The 23,628-nt window shown below is 39.3% G+C and overlaps 1 protein-coding gene across 1 annotated transcript in view; it reads right to left on the bottom strand.

The window, feature by feature from the left end:
- Positions 1-23,628, bottom strand: part of DOCK4 (dedicator of cytokinesis 4) — a 421,428-nt gene that overhangs the window by 254,033 nt on the left and 143,767 nt on the right. Inside the window, 4 exon segments of the mRNA XM_032782929.2 lie at positions 4,551-4,647; positions 6,803-6,858; positions 8,448-8,488; positions 11,484-11,567. Coding sequence (XP_032638820.1) covers positions 4,551-4,647; positions 6,803-6,858; positions 8,448-8,488; positions 11,484-11,567 — 278 coding nt within the window.

The raw sequence follows: 23,628 nt of genomic DNA, 5'->3' as shown, positions 1-23,628 counted from the left end.
TTGTTCTCTCAAAATTTCATGGTCTAAATTTTCTAAAAATCACTAGTGATTTTGCACATCTCCATTTTTAAGTGTCCAGCTGGAGATATCTTAAAGGGATCTGGTTTTCAGAGGGTAGATACTCAGCATTGTTTGGAAATAAGGTCCCTTAGTAAAAATAAAATGTAAAAGTTAAGTCTAGCAATGAACAATTAAGGGATCCAGTCAATTCCCCTAATATTCTATGACTCAATGTGATGCAACGTATCTTAAGCTTGCCCCTTATTTTGTTCTGCATTGAAAAATATGCTGTTAGACATATATAAATTCAACAATGTATAAGTTTAGCATGCAAAGATTGTGAAAGGAACATAGTTCCAGGAAACATTCAGATTGGTCAGTTGTATAAATTCTCTCACTGATGTGTGGGTGCAGTAGAAGAATATTTTACTCACAGAAATAGCATGATTACATTTGTTTAGTGCTATAAAGTCTGTGGATTATATGATGTTTAAGTGTATGCAAGACCCTTCAAGTTCATACTTATAACTATATTCTGTAGTAACTAACTCATATAGTTCTTTTTTGCAGTCAACATTATAACGTAGTTTACTGGAATACCACATATGAACATGTTAATAGTACGGCAAGTTAGAAGTGTATCCTTTAGATAGGAAATTAGATTTTATGATGTACTAGTAATTTGTTATCTTGACCGTTGCTTATATTTTACCTAATTATAGGGTGCATAATTAATGTTGGGTGGGTTATGTAAATTAGACCTGGCAATAGTCAATGATGGACAACTGGCTGGAGCCCTTAATCAGTCATTTCCAGATTCAACATTTGAATTTTATAAAGCTGTGGAACTGTCACAAAGAAAATGTACTTCTGGGGAGATGCTAGCTAAATGCCAATGAAACACTTTCTGTCTTATCTCTTTCTAACAAACTTTGGGGGAGAGTTCCTTTTTTAAAAACAAAATTCTGTAATTTAAATGGAGTTTGTGTGTAGTGTCTGCAAGTGGGGAGATCAGTAAGGCCCCAAAGTGGCACTCTTCTTCTACTTATTGCATTCATAAAAGGTGATGGGAGGGAAGAAAAGAAAATTCAAACTGGGTAGGGTATAGGATTAAGAATGGTGGAGAGAATGATCAAAGTGGAGGGTTTCTATCAGTTTTGTATATCTACAAACCTTTTAATGTGGATAAAAAGGCTGCATCTATCTATGGTCCTCTGTCTCTATGTCCTGGTGCTCCCTGCCTCTCTCAATGCCAATCCACTATGCCTTATAGTTCCCCCTCTCCATGCTCCATAAGCCGTGCCCACCTCCCCAGAATGCCCACATTTGTAGTCAGGGAAGAATGGGACCATGTCCCTTCCACTCCCCTGTCCCCCTTTCAGTCAATTTTCTTAATGTTTATAAAACATTATTGTTTATAGATTTAAAAACCATTACTAACATAGCTGGGCCATAGCTGCAGGTATCAGGAAAGGGAGATAAAACAAGGAAAAAAGAAACAATGTGTTGTTCATGGCCACTATGTCAGAGGCATCCCTGCCCAGAGCAATTCCTTGGCCTGGCTGAATACATGCAGTGTCAGGACTGAAGCCTTCTTCAGCTTAGTCCAGAAATAGCAACAAAAGATAGTTTGTTTCAAATAAGGGAAAAACCAAATAGTCCAGGGGTGGCCAAACTTACTGACCCTCTGAGCCACATATGACAATTTTCAGACGTTCCAGAGCTGGGGCACACCTGCCAGGGCTCATGGCTTCAGCCTTATGGGACGCGCCTGACAGGGGTTGTGGCTTCAGTCCTGCTCCTGCTGAAGCCTCGAGATCCCCCTCCCCACTGGGCAGACGTCCCTACACCTACACTACTCCACTGCAAGGTAATGGTCCCAAGTTGTCCCCCGACTCCCCGCCCCATCTGGTAGGTGGGAAATGGGGGGAGTTGGTGGCTACACTTTAGTGATAAAAGAGCCACATGCGGCTCGCAAGCCACAGTTTGATCACCCCTAAAATAGTCCCTATCTTACACCACCCCCAACAAGCAATATATTCCTTCTGCTTAAACATGACAGTCAATTTCCCAAATTCTCCTTGCTTCCTGGTCTGGGACATGATAGTGTTTCCTCCCTGGACCTGGGGACAGAGTACATTTCCTCTTCCCTTTAGAAACTCTCCCTTCGCCTCTTTTTTATGCCCTAGCTCTAACAAACCTCTAGCAAACCTAAACCCTGCCTACTTTAGCCTTTTCTATTACAAGCTCTTTAAATCATATACAGCTTTGAATAGCTCCCACTAATCCTCTTCTACTCAATCATGAAAATATTAAAATGGTACTTTTGCTCAACAAAGCGAATTTGGAGTTTGTAGGAGAAAGCATTTTGGAAGCATGAACCAAATCCTTGAAACACTATAACAGGGGTCGGCAACCTTTCAGAAATGGTGTGCCGAGTCTTCATTTATTCACTCTAATTTAAGGTTTTGCGTGCTAGTAATACATTTTAACGTTTTTAGAAGGTCTCTTTCTATACGTCTACAATATATAAGTAAACTATTGTTGTATGTAAAGTAAATAAGGTTTTTGAAATGTTTAAGACGCTTCATTTAAAATTAAATTAAAATGCAGAGCCCCCCGGATCGATGGCCAGGACCCGGGCAGTGTGAGTACTACTGAAAATCAGCTCGTGTGCTGCCTTCGGCACACGTGCCATAGGTTGTCTACCCCTGCACTATAACTTTAAAACTCCTTTTCAGATTTTTTTTTGTCTCCAAACTTACAGTAGTAAAGGTTCAATAGATTTTATAGAAACGGATGGAGGGTGGTCACAATTACAAGTTTTTGTGAATCCATGGGAAATAACTTTTAATCAGCCTCCTTTCCACAAGTAGTGCTGTGATTTCACCTTTTACAATCCTCCTGAATTAGACCTCACATGAGAAGCACATTTATCCCTATTTAGCGAAACTCTTATACACTTGCTTAGCTTTGGGCATGTTAACTTAAGCACCATTGACTTTAATGGGACTTAAGCAGATGTTTAGGTGTGATGCTGAATAGGGATGGCCTGAAGTCAATGCTTTGCTGAATTTGGGCTCTACTCAGGAGGTGCTGAGGTAAGTGAGAATGGATGCCCTCTTTGAAGGCTGGACACAATCTATAATCAGACCTGCAAATTAATTTATGGGGGTTGGTTTCTTTGCAAGCCTTGCAAACAGAAAAGTAGGGCTCTCAGATCACAGGCTGACCCATGCTGAGTTTGCAGTGTTTTAAGTATAAACAAGGCAAATTGATTCAAGCAACATAAAAATTGTCCTTGCTAAGAATAAAGTAAAAAGTACAGCAAGCCAAAATAAAAGCTGTTCTCTCCCATCCTGCCAATATTTTTAAAACTAATTTATATGCCATACTTATCATGTAACTGAGAACTTCAGTACTTGCATTTTAAAATCTCTCTTCTGTCTGGCTGCAGGTCATTGTTTCAGCTTGGGAATCACACTTTTACTTTGAAAGGCAGCAAAGAATCCTGTGACACCTTATAGACTAACAGACGTTTTGGAGCATGAGCTTTCGTGGGTGAATACCCACTTCGTATTCACCCATGAAAGCTCATGCTCCAAAACATCTGTTAGTCTATAAGGTGCCACAGGACTCCTTGCTGCTTTTTTACAGATCCAGACTAACACGGCTACCCCTCTGATACTTTTACTTTGTGCAACATATTTTATCTTACTTTTTACCTAAGTATCAAGTTGCTTTCCTTCCACTGGCTGTTCAGCATTTATTTCAAAAGAAGTTCAAGGTCAGGCTTGTGGGTATTTCACTTTTTGCCAATCAAAAAAAATTTCTTTTAAAACAATCTTTGCAAAATGTAACCTACCATTCCAAAAGCTAAGTCAAATCAAAGCCACAGCTACTATAAAGGTGTCAGATTTTGGAAAAGTCTTTTTTACTCTTTCTCCCCTGCAACAGCTGCAACTAACTATGGCACTTTACTTTCTTGTTTGATTAATATTATGGACTGAAACTGCAGTTCTTTCATGTTACCTTCTGGTTGTTACTATGTTCAACATTATTTCCTTTACCTTATTGCTTGTAGCTTCTGATTGTTTATATTTGAAAAAGAACCATTTGATCTTCTTCTTGATCTCTTTTTGGTCTTTATCTTTTAATAGCCATGCTAATATTATCATTCGGATTTCTGCAGTCACAGCTCCCAAATCGTACCATTTTTAAATCTCGATTTTGATAACAAACTAAGCCACTCCCATTTATTCTTCTATGTTACTATCAATTACACAGTGAACAGATGTCCTAGTTAGTCTCTGGCAGAAAACCATAATATCGGATTTAAAAAAAAAACAACAAAAAACACTGGGGAGGGGGGGGTGGAAAAAAAGAGGTTTAAATAAAACCTGCGAGGGGCGGGGGCAATATGATCTTTGGAAGGCTACTTTTTTCCTTTTGTTTTTTCTTAAATACAAACCACTTTCTTTTATTATTTGTAAGCTGATACAAACTATTTTAAACTGCATTCAAGCGAGGCAATATTATATAGTATTTACCACATAAAGTTGTTTCCACATGGTCCCCCAGTCTCTTAAAGTTGATGTCATCTCTGTGATAACGGAGTCTTCTGTTGGAATAACCATTTCAAACTGCCTGTGGCATCCAGAAGAATATATGGCATTATACAAATAATATAAACTACACTGTTGTTGCTAACATAAAATCTCTCTCTTACCACTGTTGATATTTATTAACCTCCATGGGACTTCTTTCTTTTTACTTGAAAAAGAAAACAGAGGGTGAAGGGCTGGTCCCATTGAAGTCATGGGAGTTTTGCCATTTTGTCTTCAAAGGGAGCAGGATTTCACCCATAGCTTTATATCAATACAATTATTTCAAGCACATTTGTATATATCTATTCAACTAAAAGGAAAGTTTGTTGGTACTACTACAATTTAGTGTCTAAACAAGTGAACATGTCCCCTTTTTGTTTTTTACTTCTGTTTAAGTAAATGACTTCAGAAATGCAATTTCTATAAAACGAGATGATAGAATGGAAGCAAGAACTCAAGAAAGCAAGCTAGCAGGGTTGTTCAGTATAAAAACAGGGGTTGTGGCATTATTGCACTGGCTAGGAAAATGTATAAGTCAAAGTCTGTGGGCAAAATCCTCCACTGTGTTGCACTGATTTTACACTAGTGCAGCTCCATTTGTTCAGAGTTACACAGATGTAAAAACAGTACACACAGTGGAGGATCAGGTCTAATCTGGAGGAGGAGGAAGCTGTTTGCAATAAATAGTTAACTGTGGCCTGACTTCTTTGCTGAACTACATCTCCCATGATACACTACAGTCTCCCCTTTTGTTGAGTTGTTATGGAGCACCATGCGATTCCCTGGCCACAGACATCATGGGAGAGGTAATTTGGCTACAGAACAGAACACATAAAGGAAAATTAGGGCATGAAGCAGCTGAAATTTTCCACACAAAGCCATTTTTGTGCACTTTCAACAAAGAGTTTTATTTTGTCAAACACCCTATTTTCTGTCTACAAACAATTTCAGTGGAAAATTTTCAACCAGCCCTACTGAATGGCTTAACTGGCCGGGCAGAGACAGCATAGTAATTTAGAAATGTACAGACAGTGGCTTATTCAACTGCAATAAGGAATTCAATTGCACTTGTCCTGACCAGGTTTCCAGTTGTTAGAGGATGCCAAACAGGAAGATTTTCTTTGCCAGTCATGGAGCTGTGACCTTCTACTTACTTTCTTATTCTCGCCTCCCATAAGGGAGATGTAGTTTTAAACCTTCAAGCATTTGTGTAATACATGCTATCCAGGTCCTTTCAGTTTAAAAGGACCCTGAAAACAAGAACTCTTCCATGATGAGTAATTCCGAATTATTTTTGCTAATTTCAATCAATAATTCCTCTCTTAATGCATCTAACAAAAGATAGCCAATTCTAGGAAATAAATGTTCAGGAATTGTGCAAACACCTAAGAAAAAAACTGTGCTGGCATGATAACCACTGATAAACAGGAAATTTTAAATGGGATGTCAAGTTAAAAGTTGCACCTTAAAAAACAAAATGTCACTCTCTCTTTTACTCACGTTCGTTTTTTTAATTGAAAGAATTTCTAATCTATTAGTTTTTACTAACTCTGCTTTCGATAATGAAAACACACTAGCAGACATCCAAAAGTAAAACAAAAAAATATTTCACTGTAATTCAGAAACAAAAACATGAAAACAATTCTATTAATTTTAGATTTGTAAAATCTTTTTATAATGCGTATACTGACTTGAAAATGTCCTTTTCATGTGTGAATGCCAGGAGATTGTTTCAAATAATGGCAACCTAGTTCTGCCATGAAGCAGCTGTCACCCTAAATAAAATGAGCAATGTTCAGCAAGGGCTAATAGACTATTCTATACAGAACCCTATAGGGAGCTGTGTTTAAATAAGAGAGCCAGCCTATTAAACTCAGTCTCATTAACACCAATAGTTAAAAACAAGTAATTGTTCTCTGCATATGCTAGACAACACAGAAATCATTTCCCCATTTCTGCTCCATGTATTTTTAAAATAAGTGACTTCTACCTTAAGCTTGAATGAAAGTGCCAGGCTGGTTAAGGATATTTATTTAAATCCTTTGGGGCAGTGAGCTGAAGTTTTACAGTGTTAAATACCAGTGAAAATTATATCGTTATCCTGCCTGAAATGCAGCCTTGTTATAAAACTCTGCACAACTTCAGATCCTTCTCCCCAGCTTCCTTAAATAGCTGAATACAAAATCACCACCTACCCTTTGTTCTTAACACATGCATTTTTCAGGTGGATATAGTTGGATGGAAATATACCCTGAAAGAGAAAATAGTTTAATAAATGCACAAAGTTTTAACAAGCTGCCTACTGTAGGAGAGAACCTTAGTTTAGGCTAACCATTTCAGAGAAAACCTTGCACAGTGTATAGCGGATTCTTTTTATCAGTGACAATATTTATGATAAAAAAAATCCCACCGTGACTATTTAGTATATATAGATTTATTAAATGACTGAAACTTCAAATATGAAACAAAAATGTGTATAGAATGTATAGAACATTGCAGCATAGCTCTTTGATAGTTACCATTTTTACTAAGTCCTATTTTAAGGGGATAATGTCAAATAGTCTGTGGCCAACATTTATCTATGGCATCTTAAAATTGACATCTGGAATGGATTTTCAAAAAACAGTGGTTTTTAATGACTCCACTGTTTATTTGGGATCTACTCAAGAATACACTGTTCTTTTGTGTTCTCTGGTAGCAAAGCAGCATCAATTCACCACCACCAAGCACTCCTTACAGAGCACTGTGATTCACAAGCAGGCAAGTTGACATAAAGAAACAACTGCAAGAGAAAGCCCTGATGAATTTTCCAAAAAGGACAACGTTGCTAGTTTTAAAAAAATGTTCCGATGGAAAATTTAAAAATAAAATCCGTCGTGGTTTAAGAACTGTTGGTGGTGCCCCATTTCGCTGTGAGACATATAGAGTAGCTAGTGAAGACGTCTGGCAGAGCAGCACTAGCAGGCCATGCTGCCCTCAGGAAGACTTGTTTTCAAAGTCAAATTCAGAAAATCACCTTCATCCACAAAAGGTGACAACACTGCACAAATGGCTAGCTCATTTCCTCACAGAGCTTGGGTTGTGTTTAGGACGTCCCATTCATAACTTTTTCTGACACATCTGGCAGGGCACAAACTTACACTGACCGTAAGCACATGATGATCAAATGCAATCAATATTCACTTTAGGCTGTAGAACAACTCCAAAGCCATGCAAGGGTAATTGCGAATGTCTTACAAAACAGATTAAGATACAAAAATGAGAACCCAACATCACCAAAATCTAATTCTGAACCTATTTTTATCCAGAAAAGTATAAGTCAGAAAGAATAAGAGGTCTCACTCTAGCATTATGACTTTCACTAGCACCAAGAAGTGTCATATGCATGAAATGTGCATTTGCAAGAGATACAATACCTAACTGGGCTCTGAGGCCACACTTAGTCTGCACGTTAAAGTTAAAGAATCTGATCAACACTATTTTCACCATGCATTCATGGTAGCTAACTCTCTATACTTTCATTTAGCTCTCCCGTAAGCCCCCTACCCTAACTTATGTTGCCTAAACAAAAGCTAATTTTGCCAAGAGGTCTTGACATCCAAGGGGCTCACAGTATTAACATGAGAGCATTTCAAAAAAAAATATAATCCATGATCAAGGATACTTCTGTCAACACTGATTTTAAAATACATAGCACCAAATACCATAGTATCTTATCAAACTGTGTCATTCCCATAATGGTAAATATCATATTCTTACACTCAGCTATGAATACATTTGACTGAATTCACATTTCTGTCAAAGAATTCAAACTATAGTTAGAAACATTTGGGTTTTTACCTTGATATTTGGGTTTTTTAAGGCAAATCCTCTGTACCAGCCTGTGGAGAAATAACATTTTTGGTTTTTTAACTAAGTAAACCATTGTCATTTTCAAAAACTTGTTTTATATTTTTCTTTTGGACTGATGTGACTATTACATACCACAGTGTAATGGACTACAGTCATTTTGAGTACATTCTGTGCATTGAAAAGTAATTTTTTAACTCACTAAAGTATCAACTGAAATTACTTCACGGTTATTTTCTGCTATATCCTCCAAATATGACCCCAACAATGCACCTTAATCTTTTTGTATCAAGCAACATATCAAATATTAAAGGTCGACAGTACCATTAACTGCTATTATGAACTGTGATTATGCTGACCAGGCTAGGGCTACTAGCTACATTATTATACTAAAAATCCTAATGAACCAAATTCAAAATAACTAAAGTAGATTTAATGCATTTTATGACAAAGATTAAACACTCATGACTAACTTGATCGAAGTTTTAAACCCCCACATATACACCAACAAACGTATGTTATCTTAAAACAACAAAAATATAGCTTTGAAAAACTGACATTAGGTAAAAGCAGCCAAGAGTCCTGTGGCATCTGATGCATCCGACAAAGTGGGTATTCACCCATGAAAGCTCATGCTCCAATACATCTGTTAGTCTATAATGTGCCGCAGGACTCTTGGCTGCTTTTACAGATCCAGACTAACACGGCTACACCTCTGATACTTGACTTTATGTAGGATCTTAAGGAATTCTATGAAAGAAATGCAGTTTTATTTCCTTTATTCTAGTTCTGTAGCTATATTAAAATCAAGTCTAAAAATATTTTTATTCCAGGACAAATATTTTTATTTATATTTATTCCAGGACAAATATTTTATTCCATTCCAAAACAGAATTAGGTCAGGGATCTTTAACACTGCTCTAGGATTTAAACTTGTGATTTGGCATGAAGTTTGAAAGACTCCTGCTGAAAGTCAAGCTTCCCTTGGAAAAACCATGAGAGCAAAAAGAAAAGCCACAATGAGACCTCCCTGCTGTTTAACAATTATTTTTCTCCCTGGATATTAATTAGAGAGAAGAAACAAAAAGGAATACAGTTAAAGATAAAACCTAGTCATTAGAATTCCTTTGACATACAGAAACATATGAAGGCTTAGCAGAATTTAATTTTTGTTTATTATACTTTTGATGGATAATATCAATATTTGTAAGCTTATTTTTAGATAGTTAATTTAAATTTTCACAGTTGTGCAAATATTATGGGTTTTAAGCATTCTTTTATTTTTATTGATTTTAATTTTCACAGTCGTGGGAACTTATGGTGGTCAGAATTTTTATTTAATGACAGCAGACACAGATTCAAAAAGTTAAAGCTTTATCACTGTTAAAACACAAGTTGTCAACATTACATGTCAATATATACAAAGTAAATATTCTTAAAATAAAATTCTAGTAAGTTCAAGTACCATTTTTCCTACTTTGTCTATCTGCAAATTTCATAAGAATGGTAATACTAGGTCAGACCAAATTGTCCATCCAAACCAGTATCCAGTCTTCCGACAGTGGCCAGTGCCAGGTGCTCCAGAAAGAATGAATAGACTAGGCAATTAACAAGTGATCCATCTCGTCATCCACTCCCAGCTTCTGGCAATCAGAGGCTAAGGACACCCAGAGCATGCTCCCCTGACCATCTTGACTAATAGCGATTGATAGACCTATCTTCCATGAACTTAAAGTTGTTTTTTTTTAATCTTGTTATACTTTAGGCCTTCACAACACACTCTGTCAAGTTCCACAGGCTGACTGGGAGTTGTGTGAAGAACTACTTCCTTTTGTTTGCTTTAAACCTGCTGCATATTCATTTAATTGGGTGACCCCTGGTTCGTGTGCTGTGTAAAGGAGTAAATTCTTCTTAATTCACTTTCTCCACATCAGTCATGATTTTATACACCTCTATCCAGCGCCTGATTTAGGGGTAGGTGACCGGACCCAGGCAACCCCCTGGGGTGCTGGGCTTAGGGGGCTTGGGATGTGCCGGACTCAGAGTGCTATAAGGTATTCAAATGGTGCCCCAGACGAGGAGAGTCTTCTGTGTCCCCCCTCCATTTGTTAAATTTTTTGATCTAGGGATGGCCCTGCCTCTATCATAACCTCTTCAGGGGTGCAAGTAACTTACAGGACTTACCGGTACTGCCAGAGTCCTGGGGGGCGTGGCCTCACCCGGAAGCGGTATGGCCTCAACCAGAAGAGGCAGGATCTCTCGAAATTTAAAGGCCCTGGGGCATTGGTTATGGCTGGGAGCCCCAGGACCTTTAAATCAACTGGGGCAGAAGCCAGTGCAGTCCAGCATGGCGTCCTGGCTCCTGTTGGTATGCCGTATCATACCGGCTTACTTTCATCTCTGAACCTCTTAGTCATCTCTTCTCCAAGCTGAAGAGTCCCAGTCTTTTTAATCTTTCTTCATACAGAAGCTGTTCCAGATCCTTAATCATTTTTGTTGCCCTTCTCTGTACTGTTTCCAATTTTAATGTTTTTTTGAGATGAGATGACCAGAACTGCACACAGTCTTCAAAGTGTGGGCGTACCATGGATTTATGTAGTGTCGTTATGATATTTTCTGTCTTATCTATCCCTCTCTTAATGGCTCCTAACATTCTGTTTGCTTTTTTCACTACCGCTACCCTTTGAGCAGATGTTTTCAGAGAACTATCCACAATGACGCCAAGATCTCTTTCTTGAGTGGTAACAGCTAATATAGACCTCATCGTTTTCTGTGTATAGTTGGGATTATGTTACCAATTCTTATCAATGGAAATACTTTTTCATAGATTTCTTTGTGCACAGTTAAATCAATATTTACTGACATTTACAAAAAAAATCTAATCCTTTCAAGCCTAAACACATGCAAGCATAGATTTTCATTTTTGCTTCATTTATATTTTAAAAGTAGACAAAGAGTGATGGGACTTAAATTCACAACAGCACAGTAACAAGTCATTAAAACAAGAGTTTTAACCTGTGTACTTACCATCACATTTTTCTAGTATTTGAACTGTGTCTCCAATCTCCAATGATAAGCCATGTGGGACTGTTCCTCGAAAACTGGCTATCACTGAAAGAGATATTAAACTGCAGTTAATCACACCATTGGGGAAAAAAAAAATCAGGCGCGCTCCTTGTTATTAAACTTTTATGCAGCAGGGAAAGGGAATGTGTTTAACAAGGACGTTTCATGAAAATTATGGAGCTGTGGGCTGACTCAAATACACAGAGACCAAAGCATGTGATTTTTGTTAATGGAATGCCAAATACAGAACTTGAAAAATCCACTTGTTCACTCATAAAAAACGATGAGAAAGACTGTCCTGGAGAGCACTGATGCCTAATCCATCGATTTCTGGATAATTTAATTTTTTTAATTCAAGTTTCTAGCCTTTACAGCTGTGATAATACCCTTTCAAATTTGAACTGATGCATTTCAGACTTCCTGAATCTGCAAGACAGACAACACCAGTGGTTGTATTGCTGCTTCTGTCTTTGCCAAACACCAGGATGAAATTAACATATACTGTATCTGGTCAATGTAATGAAAGCTATTCAGGACCCAGTGGAGAGGAAATGCTTGGGAAAGCATCAAAAGTAGGTAATGAAGTTATTCACAAAGGATGAGATCCACAAATGGAGAATGGGAAAGAGAGAGAGAGAGAGAGAGAGAGAGAGAGTAGGAGAGACCTTTTTCCTAATCTCAGCCTCTCCAATTCAGCCAAGAGTAAAGACTCTAACCTCATAGATGCAACTCTGGCAAAGTGGAAGGAAGAAAAGACAGACATCTAGCAGCTAGAAGGGGTGGGCTTCCAATTTACAGGGTACCTACTAGCTAGAAATATGTAAGATGGAGCCCCCAAAAGGGTCCACAGACAACAAAGTTAGAAACCTATGCATCCTCCCTCTTCTTAATACCTGCTCTTATCAAGGGAGTACAGCTTCTCACCAGTGGGTTGTCTCTGGACCTAAAAAATAGCCCTCTGCCCTTCATAGTCTTAAGCCTCTACCTTTAGCTATCAGGTAATCCTCCAGCTAATACTGTGTTTGTTAAATTCTCAAGCCCTGCAAAGTTGATGTGTCAGATGCACATTCTGAAGCAAGTAACATTTTGTGAAGCACAACATCAAAGAGGACTGTATTCTCTATTGTGGATTTTAAAAAAACAACAAAAAACTTCAAAGTATATTCACAGATGCAACATGACAGCACCCATGTCTTACTTGATTGAGGTGGGGAGTTATGACACCTCACCCCTTTGTGGCAGTGAATAATTTCTACCTGGACTGTGGGTCCAGGTCTGGTGTGAAGTACAGACCCTGCTTTCTGATAAGAGCAAGTGGGCTAGGCCTCTCCTCCTCCCACACACACACCCTAGAATATCTGGCCAAGTGTAAGGGGGTTGGCATGGGAAGGGATACAGTGAAGTACTTCCCCTCATAAGAAACAGGGAAGAAATTGTACCTCAGAATCTCAGTACCTCTCCCAGGGCTACTCCTGGGCGATACTATTCAGATAAATACAATTTAGCCCTTAGTATGATAGTTACGGTTTTAAAAAAAAGCTGGTAAAGCCTGACAAAAATAAAATGTGATCAAAATCCAAAAGTCAAATCAAAAGCCAAACAGCGAGAAAACCCAATTATCCAGAAGTAATTAATTAGATGTTCATTCACACAGCAGATATCAGTTGGGCTCCTGATCACCCTATGCACACAGGATTCTAGGTCCTGAATTAACATGCCAAGTAAGATCAAGCCAGTTGTGATACTAGCTTATTAACATTAGGAGAATGTGATTTGATTCTCTGAACTGCTAATCTTTTGGAGCTTGATTTTGCAACCACAAGAAACATATTAGGATACAGCTAAACCAGAATATGCTACTGGATCAATTGATTGGTGGGGCATTTCAGAAGGCTACTTACACGAATAGTAGTCACATGACAAGAATCTTAACATGTGTAGAAAAGAATCGAAAGTCAGAGAGGTAGATGAAACAAAGATACCTACACTAAAGGAAAAAGGAAACCACTTGTACATAGATGAGCTACTACTCCAGCCAAAGAACTGCAATAATCTCTAAATCCCAACTGCAAATTAAGTGTCCACTTTACAGCCTTTCAACTACACTTATTTGTCCGATTCCCTATAGGCAATGAATACATCCAATTAGGATATAAGGTACTGTCCAGCCTTGTGATCTTGTTGCACTTATCTTCAGAAGCAATTAGCTGTAAACAACCAATAGAATTTAAAATCCACTTCTGAGTCTTCACCTAAAAGTCTCAGGTTTGGATTCTGAAGCAGCATGACAAACTCTTTTAGAACAGATACATCGAGTAGTAATAGTCTAGCCTAGGGAAACATTTTATTTTAATCTCATGCCCATTTCAAAATGTCATACAAGAACTATCCCCAGCACTAAACATCAGCTAACAAGAATTACCCAACTCTGTAGCCAACAAAGTTCCAAAGTATTTGTAACAACAAAAGAAATACTCTGTTTCATTTCAGATTAGTTACGTTCTGTATTCTAAGGAAGAAAATCAAAAGTAAAATGAAACACACAAACATTGAATTAATCAGTGTTAAACTGCCGTTTCGGTATATGACCAAGACTGGTGTGGAACATTAATGGAATTAACTGGGTAATTCAGAAAACCATTTGCTTGTATAATTTCACACACCAGAAATTTAAGATGGATTTTTTTCTTGTTGTTGTTGTTGTTGTAATTGTCTCAGGGAAAAACAAAAGGTTCAAGTTTTCAGTGCCTAAAAACAGCATCAGTTTCAAAAATTCTGCCCCCCACACAGAGATACTGAGACCAAAACTTTTGAAAGAAACTTGCTTGTGTCGATAGCATATTATTACATATCCACCCTCAGCTTTGCACACAACTCATGGGATTCAGTGGAAGTTGGATATACACATGCACCTGCCAGAAAATGAGGTCTTTCAGAACCCTATATGCTGGATTGCTGCAGGGACAAGTTGTATGCTTTGTGGCCTTTGCACACATAGAACACCCAATCTCACTTCTAAAGTTTAAATTCTTGCCAAATTTCTCTTTAAAGAATTCTAATGCTCTCAGATTCACTGAGTTATATGGCTCCCAAGGGCCATAATTTCTCCTACTTGTAAACAGCCTGTGAGTCTAGGTGCCTAAGAAAGCAAGCCCAGAAGGTTACCACATACTACACAGCCTGAACCTGTAGCACTACAAACACTAGTTAAGCATATATATTTTTATTATTTTTAGAAATGTAATTAATATACTCAAGTTTAATTTAGTGATTTTATATCGCCTGTCTTCCTCCAATGAAATATAGACTATCCTAGTTTAGGTCTATTACAAGGAAAAGAGCTATAAAACTCAAACAATTGTCATTTTTGCAAGAGGAAGAAGGTTAATATAAATATTTGAGTAAGAGAATAATTTGCTAATGATAGTTAAATCATCCATAAGCAAATGAGTTGAGTATTTATTTTTCAACTAATTTTTTTGTAAAGATGTGGGGCTAACAAAATCATTAAGTAGGGAGGATATTTTAAAAAGCACCTAAGGGGTTTAGGAACATCAGTTCCCCTGAGAGTCAATGGAACTTGTGCTCCTGAATCCTTTTGTTGCTTTTCAAAACCTCCCCTAGAATGACAAGGACCATTCTGTCAATAGCACTTGTTTAATAGAAGTGTCTTTAGGTTATGAAGGCTACCAAAAGTGAGACTGCATTTACAATGTAGTTGAAATAAAAATCAGAAACTGATTGGAATTAACTCAAAGACAAAGACAATAACTGCAGCAATATACCTATCTTTTCACTTTCAGTGTAACAGTAACAAATAGCACTGACTGTAATTTGCTCTTCAAAAACCAACATATCCGGTCACATTTTTGTTTTTGTTCTATTATTGTGGCTGATTTTGTTTGACACTAAATTTCTTGGATGTCATATATTCTTGGGGTAGGGGAGAAACACTTAATTTTTTTAATAGATCTCTTTTTTCCAAGTTTTAACATTAGAAACTTTTCAGGAAAAGTAACAACTAAAACTAACAAGCAGTGGAGAAAAACAGAAATCTTTTTGGAACACAGATGGAACAAAATTGTACCTTGATACATATCTGGCAAAGGGATATTCTGTAAAGTATCAGGGAGAAGAAAGGAAGAAATGAGGCCACCACCTGTCCGACTGAGCCAGCACATTTGCCTGTTCCATTCCCAGAATACTCGCAGAATTCTAGCAGAGGTCTTGTATCAGGTCAGATTCAATACAACCAGTATGTGTTCCTAGTTGCACTGTTCAAAGGAAACTAAAAGTGCATTGCAGAGAGACAGAGAATTTGAAGTAAAGCACAAAAATCCCCAAACTATTACACACAGAAAAGTCAATCTGCTTTGAAAAAGTTTAGCTTTGTTTTCTACATTTACAGTACTCTCAGTCATTTAGAATTGGTTACTACTTAATGTTCTGTGTTTGTGGTAGATATATAAAAGCAGGCTACAGTGAAGGCATTTGTGGAAAGAGCACTTGGGTTCATCCCTAAAGAGTAGACTCTCGCAAGGATTATGCCAAGGTGGTGCTCAATGTCTTGAGGCAGGGACACAAGAATCTTGACCAATCCATGGTACAGCTTTAATGCCTCATCCTTTCTTTCCAATCCTTTCTTCCCTTGCTGCATATAAGCTCTCTGTGGCAGGAATTTGCCATATGATTTTGTAAAGTAGCTAAAAATTCAAAGTTTTTTAACTGCAGTCAGTACTTTGAAACTAAGTAAGGCACATTTGATAGAAAGCAAACTGACAATATTTTAAGGAAATAAAATGCAACAAAAAAGCTGCTAAGCATTTTGAAGAAACCTAAAAAAAAAAAAATCACTGGCAAAATACGCTATGTTTCGTTTCTGATGAGAACACCACACAAAGTGTCAACTTCCCTTGTGCATTGCAATATGTTTGCTGGAGATGGTCCTTGTCTTATGCACCAGGGAAAATAGAGGAAGGAAATTTATCATCCCTCTTCCTTCTAAACCCGTAAAGGCTGGGCCCTAGCTGACAAGTAAAGCCTTTGCTTTTTGTTGGGGAGTCAGTTGATGTTGCAACTTTCACTTCATAAACTATGTGAGAAACAGAACAGATTTCCTAAAATTGATTCTACGAAGTTTGTGAGAGGGAGAAGCATCTGCTGTCATTTCCAATGTGGTGCACGTATTTCGTGTGTGTGTGTGTGTGTGTGAGAATGAGTCTGCACTGACAAAAATAATGCAATTGGGACACAAACACCAAGCCAGAAAACTTCTTTAGGTTTCAGTTAAAGTCATCACTTAAGGGAAAAAAAAAAGAAAAGAAAAGAAAAGAACTTCTTTGCTGTGTCTTCACACCGTTAAAAGGCTTCCCTCTTGCTACATATGTGTTGGTGTCACTAAACATAACCCAAGTAACTGAAAAAAGTGGAAGGAGTCTTCCTGTTTAGGCCTCTGGCGAGCAAAAGTCCTTCCATGTTTAAACTTTAATCGACCTAAAAGGCCTGGTGTAACAGCCGTTATCAGTTGCAACAGTTCTAACTGGTCTAAAGCAGAAATAATGAGGCCTGTGCACCTTTAGCAGAAGGACAAGATAACTTGCAGAAGGAAAACTTACTAACGAGCTGCCGCGGCCAAGTTTACTTAATGCACCTGCACTTACGTAACTGCTACAGGGAGAGGAGGGGGGGGGGGGGAAAGAAGTGTGGGAGAAAAGAATGCTGCAGCCGGACAGAAGAGGGAGGGGAAACGGGGGCTTGCTAGTCAGCGAGAAAAGTTCTCATGGATATAAAGGAACAGACTGCTTGTTTTAGATGGGCTGGATCTGAGGCGTACTAAGTCTCCCAGCACCGCTTTGGGATCCCAAATAAACTTGTGTTCTGCTTCTCCACCTCGGTGTGTTTATTGGCGCTAAGCACTCTGGGCACGGACTACCACTGTTGCTTGCCTTGGGCATATTCGGTGCCTGCAACATGTGCACCTCAACCCCCCAAAAAGAAATCCCTCAAATACCATTTTACCTACACTTACATACCTCTGGTGACTATACTGTGCCCTACTTTTAAAGGCTGTAGCCTGGGGGAGTGTAACTCTGGCTCAATCACCTCTCATGGCCTTTGGTGGCTTGGCACAGCAGAGGGACATCTGCCTATGCACACTACTTCCCTCCCCTGCAGGCTGAAGCTGCCTCCTCTCCCTGTGATCTTAGTTGCAAGTTCTTCTGCTTCCTCTCCCACCTCTGGCTCAGTTTTTAGGGAATGGAGAAAGGAAGCATCACATAGACCTGGAACTGCAGCATTGCACGAGTCCAAAGTTAGCTTTGTGAGCATGTGTACATGCAACTACAGATGACAAGAGATGCAATGGTGGTGGCAGCAACAAACTGGCAGAGATTAGTTGTATTTTCGTAGCACAGACCAGGGGCCATACTGTAGAGTAAGAGACAGTCCCTGCCCCAAACATCTTAACAGAGAAGGACAAAAAGTGGGAGGGAAAACAGAGGCAGACAGCAGCACACAGCAGGCTTTGGCAGAGTTGGGAACAGAACCCAGTTCAGTGCCCTATCCAAAAAACACTGCCTCCCCTAGAAGAGGAGCAAATGGAGCAGCTGAAAGATATTTGAGACTGATGAGGCAGTGGGGGTGTTAAAAAACTGATTTGGTGACAAGTTGTATCAAGACAAAGGGACTAGTTCCTTGTGTCTGTCTGGGGGACTCTTTAGACTGGAGGAAGCGGCTTTTTTGTGTTGGAGAAGCGATTGATGGATTTGAAGCAGGACTGGGTGGCACACTTCAAAGTTTTGCTTGTGATCTATTCAAAAATTGTTATGCCCCTGCTGTATTAACACATACTGTGGCTATTCGACTGACTGCTCTGTTGCTAGGGTTTGATTTCATTTACCATGTTTAACCAGCCTTTTGGTTTCTCAAATAACTCTCAGAAATCCCATGTGAATTTGCCCACCCTGCTCCACATATTCAAGTCACATGAAAAGATTCTGTTCTTTCTTTTCCATTGCACCTCTTCATTTCTCTCCTGGTCTGCTTTTAAGATACTGACATGCAAGGGTCCACATACACAGATCGATTTGAGGGATCAGGGCCCAACTATTAAAACTGTATTCCGCTCTGCCAGGCACTCAGAGAATGTGTCTGGAAAACTCTTTACAAAATAAGGGCCCAATCCTACAAACATTTACCTACTCAGAATTATTACATTCTTATTATCAGACGTGTCTACAGGATCAAACCTTAAACTGTTATTTTAATAAATAATAATATATTGAACTGATATTTGCTTTGAATGATGAGAATCTGCTCACACAAATACTTCAAACCACTTAAAATACTATAAAAGAGAAGGTTGTATCAGCTGTAGAGTTGCCAGGCATCCTGATTTTGACCGGAACACCCGGTCGAAAAGGGACCCTAGCAGCTCCGGTCAGAACTGCTGACAGGGCCACTGAAAGTCCGGTTGGCAGCACAGCAGGGCTAAGGCAGGCTCTCTGCCTGCCCTGGCTCCGTGTGACTCATGGAAGCAGAGAGCTTAGCCAGCTCCTAGGTGCAGGGATGGCCACGCTTCTCACACCCCAAGTGCTGTCTCCACAGCTCCCATTGGCCGGGAATCCCCCCTGGCCTCTCCACCTAGGAGCCAAACATGCCGGCTGCTTCTGGGAGCAACGTGGAGCCAAGGCTGGCTGGCTGGCAGGCAGGGAGCCTGCCTTTGTCCCACTGCGCCGCTAACTGGGAGCTGCCTCAGGTAAGCGCTGCTCCTGGAGCCTGCACCCCTCACTCCCTTCCACACTCCAATCCCCTGTCCCAGCCCTGATCCCCCTCCTGCACCCTAAACCCCTCAACCCCTGCCCCACCCTGGACCCTAGAGCCCACAGCCCCTCCCACACCCCAACCCCCTGCCCCAGCCCAGTGAAAGTGAGTGAGGATCGGGGAGAGCGAGCAACCAAGGGAGCAGCGATGGACTGAGTGGGGAATGGAGCCTCAGAGAAGGGGCAGGGCAAGGGTGTTCGGTTCTGTGCAATTAGAAAGTTGCCAACCCTAATCAGCTCTCAGGACTCGAAAATAATATGCAGGCAAAGTTATTAGCTTTGTCCAAAATCTGTCATCTAATTGTCTGAAAAAGCTGAATGTTATCTTCCCCATCCCTAGTCCCTCATGCTAATGTAGCACTGGCTACTCATAGAGATGAGTTTTGCACTAAATCTGGCACATGCACAAATACACAGCCAAGACTAGAGCACTCACTCCTCCGCCCCTTTCATTACTTTAATTCAGCAAGGTTGTCATCTTCGGTCAGATTCTTGGCTAAAATACTGATGGATATAAACACAATGGATGTTTCTAGATGGAATTAGTCAAAAGCAAACATAAAAAGTTGTTCTAGAGACCATTCCAACCAGGATGCAAAATTCAGAGTGCTGCAATCAAATGAACTGCAGTCAGTCAGTTTTTCTCTCACTTGTGAACTAGACAGCAGAATTCTTCACAGGTGCTGGTGGAAGGAGAGGGAGAAGGAAAGGCTGTTCTCTAAACCATACAGTAAGTGCTGATCTCTCCATTTGTAAGTGGTTAGCACCTGATGTCCATTAAAGTCAACAGACCAAGAGAAGACAAGGCTCATACAGGAGAGGTCAGGGCCAATCTGGCCTGGAAATGCAATAGTTCAGCATTTCTCTGCAGCAGAGCTTCTATTAAGTCTTAACCTGACTCTACATAGCTTCTTTGCCAAGTGAATCTCCCCCACCCTCTCTCTGGCACATCTTAATCCCATAAGTGAAGAGCTATATACAAATTATACCCATCCTGTACCTGTGGGGTGGATCTGGCCAGTGAAAGTTGCATGCCTAAATACCTACATCCATTTTGTAAAACTGAGAAGGTATGAGACACAGCGCATCAATTCCTTATTTGTCAAACACTGTTAGACTACTTCGTTCACTCTTATACACACCAATTAATTTTTCCTTTCAATCAAAGCATTTTCAGGAACTTCCAGGACAAGAGAAAGCCCCTTGTACAATAGTTTGGTCAGTTCCCTCAAGATTTTTGCTTATTGCCAGAATTTTTACCAACTTTTCCCTCTGATTCCCCCAACTAATGAGTCCCCCGCTGTCTCTAGCATAATATCAAATGTAGAATTCCTGCTTCAATTGTTAACCCAAAAGGAATGGATGCCAGCCTACATCATCACATATGGCGTAATTCAACATGCATCACCAGTGTTCCCAATAGTGAAATTCTACCCACAGTGATTCTCATGCTGGCAAGTATATTTATTTGTTTTTTAAAGCCTTTTACTTCACTTAGACTTCTGATACAACTGGTGAAGTCAGCATTTTGATCCTGCTGAGCTTCTGAAAGACAAATTTCTTGGTTTATATTTGTTCCTGAAATAGAGATAAAACAACATTCCTTACAGGCCTGAACACTCAAAGAGCCTCTGGAGACTGTAGGCATGTTGATGAAGCTCATCAGCAGGGAAGTCTGCCTGTGATCAATCTCCTTCATAACAGCAGGCATCACTGCAGCCTATGCAAAAGTCCCAGAGATTTCTGAGGTGAGCTAGATGCAACTGAGTGCAGAGACCTCATGCAACTTGAAGGCAGTAAAATGGCTAAATAAATCTCATGGTGGCCAGCTGGCTCAATAACATATACCTTTACATTTAGAGAACAGGAGACTAAAGAGGTGGAAGGGTGAGGGAAGGGAACTTCTTCATGAAAACCCAGAAGAAAAGGCTCAGATATAAATCAAAGGGCCCTCCAAGTGACTGGGTGAGAAATAAGTAGTAATTGGGACAGGTTCTATTATAGAAAGAGAGAGCTACAGGAGGGAGATTGGCTGATGTGGCAGGCCCTGGAACAGGAGAAGACAGTTCTGGAGAGAAAGGCTTCTGAGTTCCTGCAGCTTGTGATGGTTGGGGAATAACTTTGTTTTGTGCTAGCTTGCTAGATTGTTATTTGAATTAATAAACCGTACACTGAGGGGAGAGCCTGAAAAAGAGTTGGATGACGTGTTAGTCCTTTATTGTCTGGGGAAGACAGGCCAGCAAACCACTTGAACACTACCTATCCCATCAGGAGGGGTTCTCCCATTGGTGTAGGTAATCCACCTCCCTGAGAGACTGTAACTAGATCAACGGCAGAATTCTTCCATCAACCTAGCGCTGTCTACACTGTGGGTTAGGTTAGCTTAACTACATTGCTCAGGGTCACACCCCTGAAGAACATACTTAAGCCAGATCAGGCCTAAATTGGAAGAACTCTAGAAAGAAAGGAAAATAAGATTGGCATGAGAGTTATAGTGCAATATTATTCCTTACTCTATCACTGAACAGAGTCATTCAAGGGGAACATGCGATTAAACAGCAGAGTCACAGTAGCTGTGAAATTCCATGTGGTTGGTGTTAAGCAGATTATGAGAAATTTGGCTACTGACACTGTTTTTCCCCTTAAAATTCCATGTTTACTCTCATTCAAACAGTAAAGATTATCCAAGAAGGCCAAGCACAGAAAATGAGTAAGTATTGTATTCTCTCTAATAGCAAGGAAGCATCACACCTATCTCACAAAGTAAAATCTTCATAACACAAAAGCCCATCAAATGACCTCATGTCATCTGGATATAAAAAAAAGTTTCAAGCTCTATTTTTCCCTTCTGAAGAGCAGGTTTTAACTCTGTACTTGAGACACTGTCACTGGAATACTAATATGGACGGGGAGGGGTGGGGGGGTGGGACAGCACTTTATACACTTCTGAATGACAGCATTTTTCAGCCTTGCCAGGTATCATTTTTCTTAGCATGGACTTCAGCCCTCACACTTGGCTGTATTTATCTCGTTCACATTCAATTTTATTCCATTATAAGGTCCAAACAATGTCACTTTACAGAAAAAAGCAATCTTTTTTGACCGAGGCACTCTAATCTTCATAGTGTTGTCAGCAGCACTGTTTATCTGTGATTTTGTTGTCATTTTGGATTTCGACACATTGTACATTCCTTTCCATTGCATTTATAAGTTATTTAGCTTGTATTATTCTCTTTTTCCATGCTATAAGTAACTGTGTGCGTTAATGAGACTGTTATACACCAGACATGTAATTTTTGCTATAAACCCACTACAACTCTATAAGCAAATCATTTATTTAGTAATGAAAACTAAAACCTCTTCTCTCCTAGTGTTTTAGTAACATTTTAAAAATAAAATATGACTATTAATTGTGGGTCTCCATAGCCAGTCACATAATTAAGTCAACTGTACCAATTATCTCTAGTTGAGATCTTAGCTACTATATAACCACCTTGAAAAACTTAACAGCACAGCAAGGACCAAATTAATTCTATTATAAGAATCAACAATATTTTTTACAATTATTCTCAAGTATAACAGTGACAAAAGAAAAGCGTTCTCACTTTGATGGGAAGTTTCTTAAGAGAAAGAACTTCTGGACAGGTTTTACCTCAAATCAAAGAGCCAGCTCACCCTTGATTTGCTATCAATTGCAGGAGGAAAAACTACACTGGAAATATCACCCATGATTAGCATAGCGGTGTTTTCTGATAAAAAACTCTTTAGCACTGGATTTATCTATCCAACTTAGTAGAAGTTTTTGTTTAATAGATTTTTAAGGCCAGAAGGGGCTATTGGATCTCTAGTCTTATCCTGTATAACACACACCATAGTATTTCACCCAGTTACTCTTACACTGAGTCTTTAATTTGTGTTTGAAGCACACTTTCCAAAAAGTTAGGGCTCCAGTTTTTTTAAAAAGGTGCTGACACTGTTTTTCTTCTAAATGTGTGCTACATGGCTATTGTTCTAATATGTGTACATCTAGCCTTCTTTTTTAAAGGTTTTAAAACAAAACTAGGTGTATACTTGTTACACTATTATCCTTGTACGTTTTTCAAAAAACAATTGTATGATCATCTTTAAAAATCTGGAGCCTTAACTTCTAGTAACGCAGGTTTGGAGGAGATGAGGTGTCATAAACAGATAGCTAAGGGTTAAATGTTTCTTTTACCTGTAAAGGGTTAACAAAGGGAACCAAACACCTGACCAGAGGACCAATCAGGAAACCGGATTTTTCAAAG

The sequence above is a fragment of the Chelonoidis abingdonii genome, chromosome 1, assembly GCF_003597395.2.
Source record: "Chelonoidis abingdonii isolate Lonesome George chromosome 1, CheloAbing_2.0, whole genome shotgun sequence".
NCBI classification, from domain to species: Eukaryota; Metazoa; Chordata; order Testudines; family Testudinidae; genus Chelonoidis; species Chelonoidis abingdonii.
Note: the sequence above shows the minus strand (reverse complement) of the source record. Positions and strands in the feature narration are given on the sequence as shown.